The sequence below is a fragment of the Pelmatolapia mariae genome, linkage group LG12 (genome assembly GCF_036321145.2).
Source record: "Pelmatolapia mariae isolate MD_Pm_ZW linkage group LG12, Pm_UMD_F_2, whole genome shotgun sequence".
NCBI lineage: Eukaryota > Metazoa > Chordata > Actinopteri > Cichliformes > Cichlidae > Pelmatolapia > Pelmatolapia mariae.
Window position 1 is genome coordinate 5,245,377 of NC_086237.1, and position 20,198 is coordinate 5,265,574.

At 39.8% G+C, this 20,198-nt stretch overlaps 1 protein-coding gene across 1 annotated transcript in view; it reads right to left on the bottom strand.

Moving 5' to 3' along the window:
* The window catches only part of arid3c (AT rich interactive domain 3C (BRIGHT-like)), a 67,371-nt gene extending 49,486 nt beyond the window's left edge, over nt 1–17,885 (bottom strand). Inside the window, exons 1-2 of the mRNA XM_063490322.1 lie at nt 17,780–17,885; nt 16,986–17,579 (exon numbers count right to left, since the gene is read on the bottom strand). Of these exons, the coding sequence (XP_063346392.1) occupies nt 16,986–17,579; nt 17,780–17,818 (633 nt within the window). The 5' untranslated portion in view covers nt 17,819–17,885. The remainder of the gene's footprint in view (nt 1–16,985; nt 17,580–17,779) is intronic.
* Between the last annotated feature and the right edge of the window lie 2,313 nt (nt 17,886–20,198).

Below are 20,198 nucleotides of genomic sequence, written 5' to 3' on the forward strand. Positions count from 1 at the left end.
CCTAGAATCGCCCCTGATTTCAGCCCACACTGAAAGTTCAGACTTCAAAGTTTTTAAATTTTAATTACAGGCCAGTAAATCCACAGTTATGATAATATAACTTTTTTCTAAATACTGTCGTCACGTTTGTGTGTGTGTGTTTTAAGCGTTTTCTAAGGACAGCGCGAAAACAGTAAAGAAAGGGGGAAAAAAAGCCACCTCTTTCCTATCGGTGGAAAATGTACCATGTCGACCAATTAAAAAAAAAGTCAACACGTAGGATTTGGTTGTTTAGGAAGAGGCGAAAGTTTTGGGAGTGACGGTAACGGCAGCGAGACAGAGCGAGTGAGTGAGAGAGAGAGAGAGAGAGTTTTTAGCTGTGGGAGATTTGTGACATTTAGCGTGGAGTGTATACTTAGTGTGTTGTGTTGTCTTGTGTAGTTGTTCTGTTGTGTAGTCGTTGTTTTGTGTGTCAGTGAGGGCACTAATGAATGTCACTAAGGCACATTTGCAACGTAAACATTGTCACTGTGTAGAAAACCAGCGGAGTGATATACCACCTGCTGTCAGGCCTGCAGGTTTATCCCTGCGCTGTTCTCATCTGTCTTTTGGCGGACAAACGTTTTTTTTTACTGGCACACATCATTTGTGGGGCATCTTATTGCGACACCTGATTGTTCTCTCATTTTAGTTTTAGTAATATTTTTAAATGGTTGTACAAAATGAAAAAACGGCAGGTGTATTGGCTGCATTTTTAGACAAATAGTTGTATATGTTTACAAAATGTACAAGTAATACTAATGCAGTATGTCAGTGAAAAAAAACAACTAAATTCGGTTGAGCTGAAAAGAATGATACCAAACAAGGCAAGGGGGAAAATAAAATGAAACAATCTGAGGGTGAAATACAAACGTAAACTCAAAAGGAGTCAAAAATGGTCGGTTGTATTTCAGACCTCAGTGGGTTAATCCAACAAATCATGAAAAATTAGGTTTAGATTTTTGTTCATGACAGTGCAGATTTCTGACATTTTGTGTAATTTAAGCTGTAACAATGTGATTGTTTTCTAACAAAAAAAACAGTGAAACTTAAGTTAGACTTGTGTTTGTAAATCAACCGCCCCATGTTGTGTAGTTTTCTGGAGTTTATACTTATTGGGCTACATATTTATTTATTATACAGGCTATACAGTACATAGCATCAAAACTCACGTTTTATGTAACTAAAGTGTGTAATTATGTGGGCTACAGACAATAATTAAGTTATAGACTATATTTATATGAAAAACGTGTATACTTACTGCATTTGAATCATTTTAACCATATGTAACCACCTGCATATGTGTTTGGGGGAAAAAAAAGGCTTTGATTTTGCCACCCCATTTGATTTCTTTGCCACCCTCATGCCACCCTAAGAAAATTTCTCTAGATCCGCCCCTGCAGCCATTTTAGCCAACCTGCTATGCCATATTAAGATAAGACCTCTTCTCACTAACACTCTGGTATTCATTTCCTTTTTTATGTTGCGGCTTTTGAGCCGGGTCGTAACAAGCTCAAAACTGTAAATACAAAAAAGTTGCACAATATAGTTTCCAACCGTAGAAAATTTATTTTGAGTGTCTTCATAGTTTTATTTTTGACATGTACCAATTTTTATATACTGCAGGAAAAATGAAAATAAATATTATCATGCAAATTTACAAAACAAACAGCATGTGCATCAAAATAAACTATTTCCAGCAGTGCAATTTGAGTTCCAAGCATCCCAGAAACTATTCAGAAAAGCATAAAGTCAACATGACTTAAAAACAGCAGTATAGGTCTATAAAGCCCTGAAGGTAAAAAACTACATTTTCCGCAGAAACTTCCGGTTTCGGACAGGTAATGGCGGACATGCGATAGTTCGCGCTGACGTCTATTCCAATGTAGGAAGTGTTATGAACAGCTGATCGGATCAGCAAAGCGTGTTTCTGGAATATTATGTTTTTTGCTGCAAGTGCTTTTTATGCAATTTTTGCAAAGCTACATGTGGAAGGAAATTGTGACTTAGGACAACCTAATGGCATAAGATGTAAGTACAACTCCTCCGGTTTCTTATGCCAAAACAATTATTGCGCTAGCTTGCGTGGTTGCAGTTTTACAGGGATTTAAAAATAGTTACGTAAAATGGAGCGTGCCCGCTCCGACTGGTCTTACAGTGAGGCCTCAACCTCGCGTTGTGCACCTCAAACATTCTAAAACCATTTTTGCTTCGTGGCACGGTGCATTATTCTGCTCTAATAGTCGAGTGCATGGAGTGGAGCTAGAGAAATTTTCTTAGGGTGGCATGAAAATCAAAGCCTTTTTTAAAACACATCTGCAGGTGCTACATATGGTTCAGATGATTCAAATGCAGTAAATATACACACGTTTCATATAAATATAGTCTATAACTTCATTATTTTTTGTAGCCTACATAATTAAACATTTCAGTTACATAACACATATGAATTCTATGTACTGTATAGCCTGTACAGTAAAAAAAATCACACACAAACATAAAATCCTAGTTATATTTGTTTTACTGTAAAAACCACAAACATGTTTAGGGAATGATTTTCATAACTTGAGATGCAAATAGAAATGGTACATTTTAAAACTCACAAATTTTGAAAACAATAAAATTATATCTAAAAATGCAGCCAATGCCTCTGGTGTTTGTTTTTTTGTTTGTTTGTTTTTTGTATAACCATTTAAAAATACTACTGTAGCTTAAATGAGAGAACAATCAAAATTCTCCCCAGATAACAGTACTGTTGTCAGAACTCTTGGGTCTTGGGTCTCCAGTGGACCCACCTTTGTCCAATGAAGCCCATTTCCTGAGGGTTCTGAGATGGAACAGGCTGCAGACTGACCTGCTAGTGTCCTTCTGTCGAGCCACAATCAAGAGTGCGCTGGTGCACGCCATCCCCGTGTGGTACGCTTGTTGCACAACAACCGATAAGAAGAGACTCCAGAGGGTCATCAGAACTGCACAGAAGGTGATCAGCTGTCCACTCTCCCCCCTGGACTCCATTGCCAGCTCTAGATGTCTCTCCAGAGCCAGGGCAAATATAAAAGATCACCTCCATCCTAACCACCACCTATTCAACATCCTGCCCTCTGGAAAAAGGTTCAGATTCATCAGGTGTAACACCAACAGACTAAAGAACAGCTTTTTCCCGTGGGCTGTCAGGACCATGAATGCACATTAAGAATGTGAGTCACAGTCATTCTGTTGCTGCGATTGATTACTTAATATGTTTGGTTTTTTTGTGCAATATTTTGTTCCTGTGTAATATTTCGGCAGATGTGCAATTTCCATCCCTTAACGACCACAGCCCTTCCACCCTTATTTATTACTTATTATATTTTATTGCGATGCCTTGTACACCCCCCCACAATGCTTCCTGTAACCCATCGTGTATAGGGGCTGTATCCCAATTCAGGGTCTGCAGCCTTAAAGTACGCAGCCTCAATGATCCTCAAGGGCCGCGTACTCAAAGACCGCTAAGGCCGGAAGTGCGAGGCTTGTGAAATGGGACGGTCTGGCCTCCGTCACGCTGCCCAGGTTGCCTAGCAACCATAACACCAACCGCTGGAAACGTTTCATACAGCTTTGTTTGACAGAAGTGAAGGAGAACATATTTTGTTCGTGTGTTTGTTTCTACACGAGCTTTGTGTGATTTAATAAGTATCTGAGGCTGAGACCACAGGACTGTAAAACATGATTGCTGGGCTTCATTTCTGTACTGAACAGTCATTTAAGATTAGCTAGTAACAATTAGCTAATGTTGTTCATGAGACTAAAGTCAGTGTAAATATGATATGGCCAATATTATAGTTATCATATTAATCATTATAAGTTATTACAGCAGTGAGTTTGAACTCTCAAATCAAATCACTTCTATTGTCACATCACATGTGCAGGTACACTGGTACAGCACATGTGAGTGAACTCTGTGTCTAATACTGAGCTTCAGTAAAGATTCAAGTTGCAGTTATTTATATGTCCTATCACCTTAAATCTTCACTCAAAGACAAGTATCTTTGACAGTGTATATATAGATGTATTATATATAAGAGACAAATATTGTTCGTTTAATATGTTGGCATTACTAAATTTGGCTCAATGCTTACATACATGTGTAAAAAGAAAATGTACAAGCTGTGATAACTGTTTCTCATAAACAAAGAGTAGACTGATATATTAAATATCCCTTTATTGGGTGAGAAAATCAGACCATGTCATAACTGCTTTAAGTCATACAGAATAGATATCAGAGCCTTAAACAGGCTGACTTCTGCTAAATGGGTCAAACTGGGCAGAAAGTAAACAAACACATAACATCCTTATAGAATATGATGGAACACTATAGATCAACTTACCTCAGAATATATAAAGCATATAAACAATTACAGCAATATGATGCAACAAACACAGCAGTACTACTAATCCAAAATACTCAAAGCTTCATAGAACTGAAACAAACATTTATTTTTAGCTCCATTCTGCTGCTGATACATACTTTAGGTTTCTGAATATTAAACTTGTTGCTGCCTTTCATAGTGTGTAACTTGAAGGCCCTGAGTACTTTCTCCCACACTGAAAACACTGGAATGATAAAATTATTTGAACATTACCTAATAAGACTGATTCAGGACAGACAATTAGTGATTTTAAACTTTCCTAGCAGTCATTCACAAACAGGGAACAGTCTGTCTATTCTCTCCATCTGTCAGCTGCTGCTGGCTCTTCCTCCTCCTCTTCCTCACACACGGCTGAGTTTGTCCTGGTGGATCATCAGGGGTGCGAAGCCTCACAGATGATGTGCAGCAGTGGGTCCCTCAGTCTGTCCTCACTCTGGACACTTGCAGTTGTCACACATGGAAATCAAATGTGTGATAAGCTGCAGGATTCAAACACAAGTGTAACTTATAAATAAATGTTCATACTTTTATTCCACAATCAGAGAGAAAGAAACAGAGACAGAGTGCAGGACAGACAGACAGGTGACAGTCTCAGGTGTATACACTGCTACAAAACAGCACAAGAGAAGGAGGATTTAGTGTTTGTGTTATTACGAGTGCTAAACAAGAAGAGTTCCCAGATGGTACAGTGGACACATGTGTGACTCCTGTGATTAAAGCATCTTTCTTTCAGCTTAACGAGTGAACCGTCAGCTCGTTCAAACACACGTTAAAGTCCGTTTGGCTCGACACCACCGAACAGAGGCAGCAATATAACATAGCTAACAATAACAGTGCAGTGAATCCTGCTTGTGCCGTGATATTCAGGACTGCAAACCGAGCAGCATTCACTGACTTTCAGCTTGTTGTGTTTGTGGATATATGACTGACTTTAATTATCTACAAAATCATCACATTCTCTGTAAGATTAAGGTCGGCTATTGTATTATTATATTTTAAAGGCTTTAAAACCAAGTAAACGCTGAAAGTACAAACATCGCTAATGGCACATAACTTTGCCGACATGTGGCCAACAGTAATGTTTTAATGTTCCTCATTATTAAACATTTGCACATAAATAAGTGACATAATATTCAGTACTTACGTTTAACAGTTTACTCTTCGGCCGCTACGCTTCTGCCGTCTGCGGCAAAATTATCCACAGTGACTGCCGCGCTATGAATTGTGGGATATGTTGGGCCACGAAGTCTACATCGCCACAGCCTTAAAATTCAGGGAAATGAAGGCCGCATTTCGAGCAGCCTTTGAATTGGGACAGCCTTCGGCGCGCCGCTGTGACGTAATCGGCCTTAAAATGCAGCCTTTAAGGCTGCAGCCCCTGAATTGGGATACAGCCAAAGTGTACATAGTGTTCTTATACTGTTCTTCTTCTTGTCTTGTATATTTGTATATTTCTTGTATGCACAGTATTGCTAAACCAGAAAGACTATCATGAGAAAATTTTGTCACTACTCAGTGATGAAAATACTTATGAGCCCCTGAAACGAGACCCAGGAAGTGGCTACAGGAAGAGGGTGATAGACTATCTGAAGCAGTTAGAACAAGACAAGGCTATTGACCGGACCTCATACCACCGGCTATACCCAGGGGAGTCTACACCAAGTCTTTATGGTTTACCGAAGATACATAAACAGGGTGCACCTTTAAGACCGATTGTCTGCATGATCAACTCTGTCACCTATAACATCTCCAAGTTTCTGGCTTCGATCCTCAACCCGCTGGTGGGCAGCTCTGAACACCACATCCAGAACACCCTGGATTTTGTTGAGAAGGTGAGAGATGTCATTATGGAGGCAGATGAAATCATTGTGATTGACAAACACAGAGATTTGAAGGAAACAAGTGAGAGAAAGTATTTCTATGTAACCAGATGTTATCTTAGAAGATGTGATGCCCAGAATGAAAGAGTGACAAGGGACAAAGGATGACCAGCTATGAAAGTGTTGTGCAGATAAGAGATTGCTGCCTGTGTCTTCTGTGAGATGAGTGGTTCAGAAGGTTCACAGTTGGAAACTGCTGCAGAAATGCCAGAGGGATCAACCACTGCCCAAACTGTGGACTTACAAAGTGGTTTTGTAATTTCTGTCTTTTTCTCTGCTCATGTTCGCCGTGTTAGATTAGAAATTTAAGAGGACTTGGATTCCCATTGTCTTCCTGTGGATTATAACTTTGACACTTTGTTCCTGGGGGATTGAAATCTCCAAGGGGTACTGCTTTCCTGTTGGACTATCACTATCAACATGAAACAGATAAGTGCATCTTCAGGTCTGGATGTGTCCATTCTCTTCTCCAACCTGTCTCCTCTCATAGATGAGAACAAAGTCTTGTTTTGGCGTGGTTACTGGCCTGGTCCCTTGGGGCTGAGGTCCGGGGTGGTTTGGACCTCTCTGCCATGTGGTGAGGGATACTCTGGTTGTCAGGCAGATCTCTCGAGGTCCTGGGGATTCATCCTATGCCTCATGCTGGGCTGGCAGGCCTCTGCCTGGGTCGACTTCCAGCTCCCTCTTGTTCTCTGGTGCTCCTGCAATTTGACTGTGAGCGCTCCATCCGGGGCCTCCCACTTCCCTCTGCTGGGGTGGACGCAAAGCTGTCACAGAGATGTGTGGCTTCAGGTTTCAGCACTCCTGTTTTTTAGTGTGTTTCGTTACGGATGCATCATTTGGAGACCCAGCATGTCTGATGGCTTCCTCCTAGACGTTTGTCCTCCACCACCCCCTTCCTTTCTCTTTCTGTCGTGCGTCTTTTTCTATTGCTCATTCCTCTTTACCTGTCTCTCGCCAACCTAGCCTTCACCACCTTGTCCACTCTGCCATCATACCCACTCTGATGATAACATGAAAAATAAAATAAATACACAAAACGTAAAGATTAACAAGAGGAGGATACAGACAGTCGATAACGCTGCTCTTGGCAAGACCAATGTGTTTGGCACAACAAAGCATTCAGACCATTATTCTGCTCCCAGACAGGACATGTTACTAATCAAAACAACCTTATGTGGAAGTAAAGGTAAAAATCTGACTCTTAATCCACATTAATATAAACAGCTATTAGGTCAAAGCTGGAGTCTGGGTTACTCCAGCCTTTTTAAATCAACACACCCTTGCAGCTTAGTTTTCCAAGCCAGGATTGCATCGCCTTTGAATCGTCATTTTTCATTCCTCCACGTCCCATCATCACTTAGTTTCTCAACCCTTTTAGCTCCTAGTTAGGCTGCCTAGTAAATTTGGCTATTGCCTGATATAAAAAGGAATATGCCTTTTTTCAAAAATTTCTCAATTTCAGTGACCTTGTGGTAAATAATTTTTAATGTATGTATATTTTAAATAGTTATATCTTAAAAAAAAAAAAAATCTTGGAGATTTCCCGCGTACCACAGTTTGAGAATGACTGCCCTTGAGAAGCTGGCGAGCAGGGAGGCTGACCAGGAGACGAGCACGGAAGACCTGGTCTACTACGGCAGTGAAGTCGAGGTGAGTGACAGAGCAAACTCATGGCCCTGTACTGACTCCTTCAAAGAAACTGAAGACCAGGACAGAATGGAGACTGTGGAAAACCAGAAGAGTTCTTGATAAGAATATCCATAATTGCCAGTCCAAGAGAAATTATCCTTATACCTGTGGTCCTGTGAATGCAGCTGGAGATCTTGAGCAGTCTCTTCAGTTCCTGCCTGTACTCCAACAGCTTTGAGTTTAAAGGGTCATGTTGTTCTGTCACTGTTTGGCTGTGTGGTAAGCTGGTGGTGTCACAGTGTGCTGAGGCAGAATGCATGAATTGTGAAGAGTGGACCCAAAACGCAGACACAAAGGAACATGGAACAAAACTTGAATATTAACAAAATGTGAGCCGTTTTATAAGGCTGATAAAAAGGGTACAAAAACAAGAGGCAGCTGCACACTGGGGAGAAACTAACTAGAACTAAACTGGGAAAACTACATGCTAAACAAAAAAGACAAAGAACAAAACCTTGAATGTGATTAAAAAAAAAAATCCTGAACATGGAAAATCCAGGCAACATGGAGGCATGGAAACATGACGAGGAACAACAGACGACGCGACACTGAACAAAGGAGGACAGAGGAAGATAATGAGAGGATGGGGAACAGGTGGGAACACAGCTGGGACGAATCAGACCTAACGAGACAAGGGGAAGCAAAACTAGACACACTGCACACCGGACAGAAACTTTCACAGTAAAACAGGAAACACCGTGGAACGCAGACATGAAAACATGAACTTGACAACATAAGACATGCAGACATGAAACACATAAAGGGCGAGGGAAACTTGAACACGGGGTAGAAAACACAAGGGGAATCTAAAAAACACTGAACTATAACGGCAACTTAGGTTAGTAGAAATGAACTTAAATATAGATCAAACACCTCAAAATAAGGTAAAACTGGGAAAACACAGCTGAACAGAGTCTAACGAGAAAAGAGGAAGCAAAACTGAACATTTCAAGGGACCTTCAAAATAAAACAGGAAACATAACACGGGCAGAGACAAAGGCTGTGTCCCAATCCAGCGACCGCACGCTCCGGAGTACGCAGTTTGAGACCTATTACGTCACAGCGACGCGACGATGGCTGTCCCAATCCAAAGTGTACTCCAAATGCGCCATCGATTTCCCCAAATTTGAAGTGTGGTCCGGTGTACACTTCGTGGTCCCATATATCCCACAATTCATAGCGCGGCGGTGGGTGTGGATAATTTTGCCAAAAAGTACGGCAGACGGCTGAAGCGGAGCGGACGAAGAGTAAATTTCCTGAATATCAAGTCACTTATTTATGTGCGAATGTTTAATAATGAAGAACATTAAAACATTACTGTTGGCCACATGTGGGGAAAGTTATGTGACATTAGTGATGTTTGTACTAACTTGGTTTTAAAGCCTTTACTTCAAAATATACGCCGTTCAATAGTCGACCTTAATCCTACAGAGAATGTGATGATTTTATGGATAATTAAAGTCAGTCATATATCCACAAACACAACAAGCTGAAAGTCAGTGATGCTGCTCGGTTTGCAGTCCTGAATTTCACGGCACAATCAGGATTCACTGCACTGTTAATGTTAGCTATGTTATATTGCTGCCTCTGTTCGGTGGTGTCGAGCCAAACGGACTTTAACGTGTGTTTGAACGAGCTGACGGTTCACTCGTTAAGCTGAAAGAAAGATGCTTTAATCACAGGAGTCACACATGTGTCCACTGTACCATCTGGGAACTCTTCTTGTTTAGCACTCGTAATAACACAAACACTAAATCCTCCTTCTCTTGTGCTGTTTTGTAGCAGTGTATACACCTGAGACTGTCACCTGTCTGTCTGTCCTGCACTCTCTCTCTTTTTCTTTCTCTCTGATTGTGGAATAAAAGTATGAACATTTATTTATAAGTTACACTTGTGTTTGAATCCTGCAGCTTATCACACATTTGATTTCCATGTGTGACAACTGCAAGTGTTTAGAGCAGAGATGGGCAGTAATGCGTTACAAGTAACTCATTACTGTAATCCGATTACTTTTTTCAAGTAACGAGTAAAGTAAGGGATTACTATTGCAAAAAAGGTAATTAGATTACTGTTACTTTCCCGTAAGCACGCTGCGTTACTGCGTTACTAAAACCGTGATTTTTTTGCGAGTGTCTCATGACAGTGACGTAAGCGAGTGCGACGTTCGTGGCAACAGCTGTGTGCAGATCAACAATGGATAATATAACGAGTGCGGGAGAGAGTATGAGCATGCAGCGTTTAAAGCGTGGAAGTACTGACCTTACTTTGAGTTTGATTCCGTAAAAAGTGACAAAAACATTAGCGTCCGCTGCTCACTGCGTGGGAGGAAAACTTCTTTTTACAGAGAAAAAACCCCTAAACTTCCTAGCAAGCACCAAATACGCTGCCGCTGGAATGTGAAGTTCACAGACAAACTGCCGGATCCTTCCACTGACCGCTGCGACACACCTGCACCAGGGCAAACCTCCGCCTGCCCCACTCCTGCTTTACAGGTGAAAACAGAGCAACAGGACCGCTGAGTCTTTGATTTTATTTATTTTCTGCTGTGTTTCACTTGCATCTATTTGAAAGACTGAGTGTAAACACAAAAACCTATTTTATTTTATGTGCTGGAATGTGCAGAAAATAGGTTTAAATGTTCAACAAATTTCTTCCAGTCAGAGAACGTTGCATATAATTTAATGTTTGCTTGATGTGTAAAGTTAAAAGATTAAAACTAATAAAACAAGTTTTAAAAAGAGACTTTTTCATTTGATTACATTTTATATGATGGATTATGCAGAAAAAGTAGAATTGGGCTGAAAGATCTATTGCTTTATCACCTATTCAGGTTGTAAATCATGTTTTTAAAAAGTAACTAAGTAACTAAGTAATTAATTACTTTTGAAAATAAGTAATCAGTAAAGTAATGGGATTACTTTTTGGGGAAGTAATCAGTAACTAGTTATTGATTACTTTTTTCAAGTAACGACCAACACTGGTCCAGAGTGAGGACAGACTGAGGGACCCACTGCTGCACATCATCTGTGAGGCTTTGCACCCCTGATGATCCACCAGGACAAACTCAGCCGTGTGTGAGGAAGAGGAGGAGGAAGAGCCAGCAGCAGCTGACAGATGGAGAGAATAGACAGACTGTTCCCTGTTTGTGAAGGACTGCTAGGAAAGTTTAAAAGAACTAATTGTCTGTCCTGAATCAGTCTTATTAGGTAATGTTCAAATAATTTGATCATTCCAGTGTTTTCAGTGTGGGAGAAAGTACTCAGGGCCTTCAAGTTACACACTATGAAAGGCAGCAACAAGTTTAATATTCAGAAACCTAAAGTATGTATCAGCAGCAGAATGGAGCTAAAAATAAATGTTTGTTTCAGTTCTATGAAGCTTTGAGTATTTTGGATTAGTAGCACTGCTGTGTTTGTTGCATCATATTGCTGTAATTGTTTATATGCTTTATATATTCTGAGGTAAGTTGATCTATAGTGTTCCATCATATTCTATAAGGATGTTATGTGTTTGTATACTTTCTGCCCAGTTTGACCCATTTAGCAGAAGTCAGCCTGTTTAAGGCTCTGATATCTATTCTGTATGACTTAAAGCAGTTATGACATGGTCTGATTTTCTCACCCAATAAAGGAATATTTCATATATCAGTCTACTCTTCATTTTATCAGAAACAGTTTTCACAGCTCGTACATTTTCTTTTTACACATGTATGTAAGCATTGAGACAAATTTAGTAATGCCAACATATTAAACAAACAATATTTGTCTCTTATATATGATACACCTATATATACACTGTCAAAGATACTTGTCTTTGAGTGAAGATTTAAGGTGAATCGAAATATAAATAACTGGAACTTGAATCTTTGCTGAAGCTCAGTATTTGACACAGAGTTCAAGTTCACTGCTGTAATAACTAATAATGATTAAGTGTCCTCGGGATTCCCATATGCTTGTTTGCCATTCACCTAGGGACCATTTGTGATCTGAGGACACCACAAGGGTTACTATCATAACTTTAACATTGGCCATATTATATTTACATTACCAAAGTGAGATGATTTTAGTCTCATGAACAACATTAGCTAATTGTTATTTACTAACTAATCTTGAAATGACTGTTCAGTACAGAAATGAAGCCCAACTATCATGTTTTACAGTCCCGTGGTCTCAGCCTCAGATACTCAACTAATCAAAGTGATGTCATTGAAAAAAAACGAATTTACAAAAAAAACATTTTTTCTCCTTCATTTCTGTCAAACACAGCTGTATGAAACGTTTCTCATTCAGATTCATGGTTGCTAGGCAACCTGAGCAGCGCGACGAAGGCTCCGTCACATTTCACAAGCCTCGCACTTCCGCACTTCTCGTACTTCCTAGTACGCACCGTACGTAGTACTCGAACTGCGCGTACTCCGAAGCGTGCGGTCGCTGGATTGGGACACAGCCGCAGACATACAAACTAGACACAGACAAAAAGGTCAGCAACGTGGGGACATGACTGAGCTGGGAGACAAGAATAACCTGGTTCAACTAAACGGGGAGATCAGACAAGCACAGAGACAGCAAAGAGAGAGCAGAGCATACAGGCAGGTATGACCAAAGGGAACTAACAAAACGAGGGCCAAAGTACAAGACAGGACAACTAAAAGCACAAAGGAACAAATAATCAAACCACTATCAGAAGACTATAAAAATAGACATAAATCCCTTCTTCAAACCAAAATAACTCCTCAACTCACAAAAAGCTCAAAACCCTGACATATGTGTATTGTGTATACTAAAAAATATGCTAAATATTATGTTAAATACTAAAAGGCTGTTATTTGTATTCATATAAGTGAAAAAACTGAAAAAATATGGTGAGAAACAAAATACACTAATTGTAAACATAAAGGATATATTTAGTTCTTTTCAAAAATCATGTCGTCATTGTAAAGAAGGAATACTTATTTTTTCACCTTTGCCGTTTTTATGAATTGTGACTTAAAGGTTTTATTCACGTTAACAAATGATCAGAAGATGGACAGTTTTGTGGTTGATTTAAATGCCAGGAAGAGGGGATTGGAATTATATGCCACTACAGATGGAGCTCGTTCCACAACCACTATCCTACAGCTGTTTATTTATTCATGTATTTATTTATTTATTTATTTTTAAACAAGAACATGAAGAGGAGCTCTCCAAGCATAAACTAATACATAGTCATTATTCACTTGTTATTCTTAATTGAATTAATGCTTTTTGTACATGTAAATAATTTGAGCATGAGAGCATTAAAAGAAAGGAGAAAAAATTGTGTTGCATTTTATCGTTTCCTTCCTTATCACTTTAGATAAAAGTGCAGCACAAACTGAGTTACATAAAGATCTATACTCACAACAGGACACACATTTCTTTTTTGTTCAATTTACACTAACTTTGTCACTGTTTTGCATATAATACAAATGAAATTTGGTCAAACAGATAAGAATAAATCAATTTTTGCTGTGTTCAAATAAATTTGTAAGAAAAAAAGTCACACCAACTCGTCACAGTGTAAGCTTTAATGCAGCTGGAAGAGGAAACATTCAGAAAATGTACTTCATACATGTTTTTAATTCTAAGATACAAAAACAAAGGAAAGCTTCCCCAGATCAGATGAATACTTCTTACTGTTTTACTAACAGCAGTCTGTCTATAGCAAAATACATAGTGGTCGAATTTATGGACACGAGGAAGAAAAAGACGATAAAAGCAGAACGTCACTATTCAGCGTCTGATACATTAGATTAAACATTTATCTGATGTATTGTGAAAAAATCAATGATCAGTTTACTAAATCAGATATTAAAACAAGTCCAGAACAGTAAACAAATGACTTTTAAAAATCAGCGACAAACGCATTAGATATTATGATGAATACACAAATAAACACGCAAAATTTTTAAAATGCATTCCAGAGATGCACCGAGAAACAAAATGGACAAAACTTCAACACAAGCGTTTTGTCCTCCGCTGGTGGCACAAAACTCCAGATCCAAGTAAACTGGTAAATGTGGTTTTTATCTCACGGTGCATCCTGCAGCATCCTGTCAAGTTTTGGTTTTCGAGTGCACTGCGGACGTGTTTCTTCTTTAGGTCTTTGGGTTTTTAGGCGCCCCTCAACACTAGACTTAGATTCAAAGAAACTACAGGAAGATGTGCTCTGCTGCTTCAGTCATCATCATAAGTTACTTTTTCAGAACAAAAGGAGTGTTTTTAACATCTCTATGTGTGTAAAGCTGCGAAGAGTCTATTTGAAACCAAATAATTCAAATATTTAAAAAAATAAATAATTTTTGTATTACACGTACAAAAAAGTAATCTATTGATGTTTTTGCATGTGTAATACAAAAAGTACTGATTACACTTTACTTCTTATGAAATAATGCAGCCTTTTGAGCCAGAGTGGTTAAGCCCACTCTTCACTGTATGCCTTCTCCCACTGTCACACTGCACACTGTCCTGTCCACTGTCTCATAAAGTCAAGTGTCTTGAAACATAATATGTCAGAATGAATGCAGTGAGTTATATACTTGACAGAGATGGTTGTTAGAGTACTTTGACTCTGTAAAATGATGTGAAAATGCACTGTGACATAATCACTGGTTAACATTAGGCTACAGCTGCACACAGCAACACTTTACTGATGAGCGGCTCTTCCTCTCAGCAAAGATGGAAACGAGAGGCTTCAAAGCGATCAGCACAGTTTACGACACACGCAGAGTGTGACTGCTCGTCGCTGCTGCTGTTACCTGCTCAGCTGCGATCAGCACGCACTCGGCTTTAACAGCATTCTCACTTCTTCACTAGATTTGTGTGTCTGTGCTGATGCTTTTGCACGATAATCGTACACTCCTCCGGAGCTGTACTCCATCATGTTCCACCTCTGAGCACATGACCTGACATCACCTGGTTGTAGCCAAAGGAAGAAATGTTTTGTTCTGTTTGTGTCAGCGTGCAGAACTGTGACGGTAAATTCAGGACTGACTTCAGTGCAGTAACACAGCACGACTCTGCTGTGTTATTAAAAAATGTAATGTGTTTATAGAAGCTTGTGTTTATATTAGCACATAGAAAAATGTAGTTGTTGCAAACAACACAAGTTTTAGGATTATGACAGGACCACCAGGCAAAAAAATCATATCTCACATTTTTTTTTCAACTGATACTGATTCTAAGGCAGCACACTGTTTAATACTGTGTGAGCATTTAGAAGAGAAAGCCCAGAGTGTCGTGTGATTTTCTTTCTGTTTTGTAATAGTGTGGCAGTGACTCGACTTCCAGACGGGGAAATCCCCGAACTTTTGTGTGGGAGCCAGACGGGAAAACTCCAAAGTGCAGCTTCTGGCACGTCTGAGTTTCTGCCTAAACTTTGTGCGACATCTCTCTCTTTCTGCCTCAAATCTTTTTATTTCAGCACTGCTCAGCAACTTCTTGTGTCTCAGGAATTTCTTTTATTTTTCTGACTCATCTCTATAGATTCTGCTTCATGTTGTCTGCTGTTGTGTAATTAAGAGTTAAAATAAGCTTGAACAGCTGCCCGTCAGCATTGTCTGTGCTAAACACTATTTAAAGTAAAACAGTACAAATATAAGTGATTAGAAGGATTTTTGGTTCCGACCACGTTGACCTTTCTCTCCTCAGTGGGCCGTTATATTCATCCCACATCTCGTTCCTATTTTCAAAGATTCATTTACCGCCTGTGGTTCTGATTTGCAGCTTTGAGCACACTGAATATGCTGGCTCCACTCTGTCTGCTCAGCAGACACAACCACCGGTTTATTGTCCCATAACTGAAAGATTACAAACGAATAACCTCCACAGTAATGAAACAACATATACACGGAACACGCAGGCTGTGGCCAAACATGCATGAATGTACAGAAAACAAAGAATTACTTTATAACAAATAAATGTGTTTCTTAAATGACCTGATTGAAGATTTACTCTATATGTGATCTGAAACATCAATATTATTATTCTGTGATATTAAAATAAAATCTGTAGTCATTGGATCATAAAGCTGATCATAAACAAATCATAGAAAACAAAAAACTGAATAATGAGTGTCAGGTCACCGTCCTCCACACACAACTGTCTTTATACAGACGCTCTTGGTTTCACGTCCTTTAATGTGAAGCATAATGCAGTCACTAATGTACACATCACATTTAGGCCAAACTGTGGATGATCCATCGTAAGCAAAAGATGACCTGGAACATCCACAATCAATCAGTCCGTGATTGGGAGAGTATAGATGTGTCTGAAGCAACTCGGAAATATAACGACTCACCTGTAACTGCTAACGAAGCATAAACACTCTTTAATATTCTGCACAATCTGATGTCTTATATCTAACAAGAACTGATTTGTTAGTTACTTATTAAAAAAATATTTTCAAAAAGTTAAGAGTTAGAATAACTGTGGTTAAAAACCCATCCAACCTATCAGTTACTGTTGTTCAGACATTATGCTGATGCAGCCTTTTTTCTGACAAGCTTAATGGTTGGATATTATTCATATTATATAATGTTATTATTTTCAAAGTCACTAAATGTAAATGTAATAAATCCTGTAACCATCCAAAGCTGTGGGTTACTTCCAGCTGTGGTTCAGAACAAACTGTAAAACACCTCAGCAGGTATGTGTGCTCTGTAAAAGCTTTTACAGCATAAAGTGTGAAGTTTAAAGCTCTGTCGTGCAATACAGCAGTACTACACTACAGAGTGGAACATGCTCTGAGCCCAAACAACCACACACACACACACACACACACACACACACACACACACACACACACACACACAAACGCATTAAAGTCTTCTATTTCCATACAAAATCAAACGTGTGTTCGTTTCAATAAATGAAAACATGTCGCGCTTACAAACAACTGAAAGCTCCACAGAGGCCAGAGCGAGCTCCGACAGGAGGGCGATGCGTTCAGTGGGTCAGTGCTGGCTTACCTGTTTGAACTGCTCCTCATAGGTCCACTCGTGTTGCTGCGACGCGGCGTGCGACGATGGAGAGTCTGCGTGACCGTGGGGAGCGAAGACAGCTGGGACTCTGAGATGCTGAGACACGCACGCTTCCTGCAGAGAGGACTGGTTTAACCCAACATCGTCCCCGTCCTCGTCTTCGTCCATGAGATCCTGTTCTTCCGTGCCATCTCCCTCCCCGTCCCGGCCTTTAACGTAGATACCGGGGTTGGAGTTCCCGTCTTCGGCGCATATACGGACTTCCATGTGAGGAGGGGTCGCTCCTGGGGGTGAGCTTTCAGCTCCGGCGGAGAGGGCGCCTGGCATCGCCAGCTGATAGTGGCGGAAAGCCAGAGCTTGTTGGTGGATCTGGGACTCTACCATACAGCGGAGCTCCTTCTCTTTCTCCGCCTGCCGGAGCTTCTCCTCCAGGGCGAGGCGCGCTGCCTGTTGGCGCTGCAGGTTTTCCATGACAGCCTCAAGTTTCATGCCGCCGCTGCCGAGCTGGTGAGAATGTGCGCCGGGATACGGGCTGTGGGGTGTTTGGCGTGGAAGGCTGCTGCCAGAGGAGAAACAGCTTTGCTGCAAGGGAAAAAGCGGTTGGTCGTAAATATTAACACATCAAATGCTTCCTTCAGTAAGCCACGTGGTCGGATATCAGATTGTCATAAAGAGCATAGCACGCGACACATGTTAGCCGCAGGTGAAAAGTTCTGTGAGCGCTGAAAACATGGACGGAACTGGATGTAAAGACAAAAGAAACATAAAGTCCGGACGCTTACCAACACAGACTTAGCAGTTACACTTGAGTTATCAACCATGTTGCCGAAACAGCCCAATCACGAGTCTTCTTTCAGGTGCAACACGAACATACTCAGGAATAAATGCGTAAAGCGTGCTCAGTCATAAATGCCGGAGCGCCCGCTTTCTTTAGGCAACAAGTGGCAAATGTAGTGAGAATGACCTCTGGAGGTAGAGATCAGCGCGCCTGGTCCACCCGCAGCAGCAGCGCGTCAGTACTGAGACGCAGCAGCTGACCGCACGCTGTGATGCAACTACTGAGACCTCTGCTCAAGTAACGCGAATTTATTTATTTAATCAGATATCCTGAAGTATGTTTACAAACTGGTTTGTGCAGTTTTATTGCGTTTGTATTGTATTTTTTGTAAAGCTGAACTTCAACATGACAAAAACGACTCATACAGTCACCGTGTACATGCAGTGAAACAGCAGCTCGTCCATAAAGGCATTTAAAACCCAGATGTGTTAGTTTTACTGGGATCATAATAAGCCTATAATTTCCATGTGATTAAGATACAATAATATGGTTTTGATATTTTACAACAGATATTCATGTTTAAATATGTATTTCTGTGACGTATTTTCCGCTCTCACCTGTGAAACTGAGCCTTAAATTTACTTCGTCACATGAATCAAATAAAAAGTCACGTGAAATAAAATCACATGACTGTTTCCATAAACCTTTTTGTCCAGTTCTGAATTCAGAATTATTAATATTTATGTTGTGCCAACAGGACAGTTTTTTGTTTGTTTGTTTGTGCTTTACACAAACAAACAAAAGTTTAAAAAAAAAAGATGTTGAGTTTCTGGATATTTCTTTTAAAAATTAAGGTGATTGAAAAATAATGAAATTTAAATAATTCTTTTTCAGTTATTTTTACAGTTACATTAAAGTTATGTTTTCATTACTAGTATCTAATCCCTCCGTTTAATTGCATTTACCCAGATGGACTGAACCTGTGTTTCGTCAGTGCACCGCAGAGATCGACACTACAGAACATGCTCCAGTGCAATGCAAGCTTTCTCTTAACATGTTACTACTGTGTTATGGAACGAGTGCTTTTACACACTCATACAGAAACACGGAGCTACAGCTTTAAAATAAAAATCTTGATATGACCATCATGTTGTACAGTGATTCACTGAGTCCTCCACTCAGTTTAAAGAGTTTGTCTGTAATTTATATTTTTACTGTTAGACGTTGACTGTTACACTCATTTTATGATAAGTATATTGGAATCATTAATCCTGTGGGATATTGCAAATATCCAATAAAGATAACCATCAACCTGAGAAAGGTGCTGTTAATGTCACAGTTAGGAACAGCATATTCAGTTTTCTATTTAGAATCACTTATTTTTCTTAGTAATTTATTTAAATGTATCTTTTTTCTCATTGCTTTGCTTTGGGTTGAGATAAACCAAAAGAGCAGTAAGACTTTACAAGTCCATTCATAAGGTAAAGCTGTCACTGTATTGACTCTAAAAATAATATATTGACACATTTCTCTAACAGAAAAAAGATGCACACTTCTCTTGATTTAATGCATATTTGTTCAATGTGGTTGTTTATTTCTTTTTGTAGCATTTATCAGCTGGAGTTCAGGGCAGAGGGATCGCACAGAGATTTGTAGAGCGACTGGCCACATTGAAACCCAGGTTCTTCAGGTGGAGTCTATCTCTCCACCCTACATGTTCCATATACATGGGGACTGGGCCCCACAGGCCAAATGGATACTCCTTGAGACACTCCAGCTGTGATGGCTATAAACCAGTTCATGCTGTTATTATGTAAGAAGAAATTTCTTTGGTTAATCTTGACTGAAAAGGTTTGTGGGTGACTTGCTGCAGACAAAGTGTTTCACTCAGAGAACCTGGGTCACGATCCAAACAAACCATTCTCTATTGCATTGTAGTACCTTCTGATACATCCTGCATATTACATATATTAAGGGACTCTATAAGACAACCACAAGGAAACCATGCAGGTGCATGGAATAGCAGTTGAACTCAACCTTGACATCAGCCCATCACCACAAGGACTATTTACAAATATGTACAGACCCTCATCCTGGGCATAGTGTCTCCCACTCCATGCATGAAGCTGTTGCAGAACTGGAGCGTTCCTTGACTGACAGCCTGCTGCATCCCAGGTGTACAAAGTAGCATTATCGCAGGTCCTTCCTCCTCTTAGACTTTATAACCATCACTGGTCTCAACACAACACAATAAGCTGTTTATATCCTTGCTGTTATTTGCACAGTTTTTACATTTTCTGTAAGCACAAGTGTACAGCTAATTTTGTGCATTTAAAAAAAAAATCCTAATCAGTTGAATATTTCTTTAAATCTGTTTTTTTTTTATCTGAGTAAACTATTTTGAATAACTGTATAGTATTTTT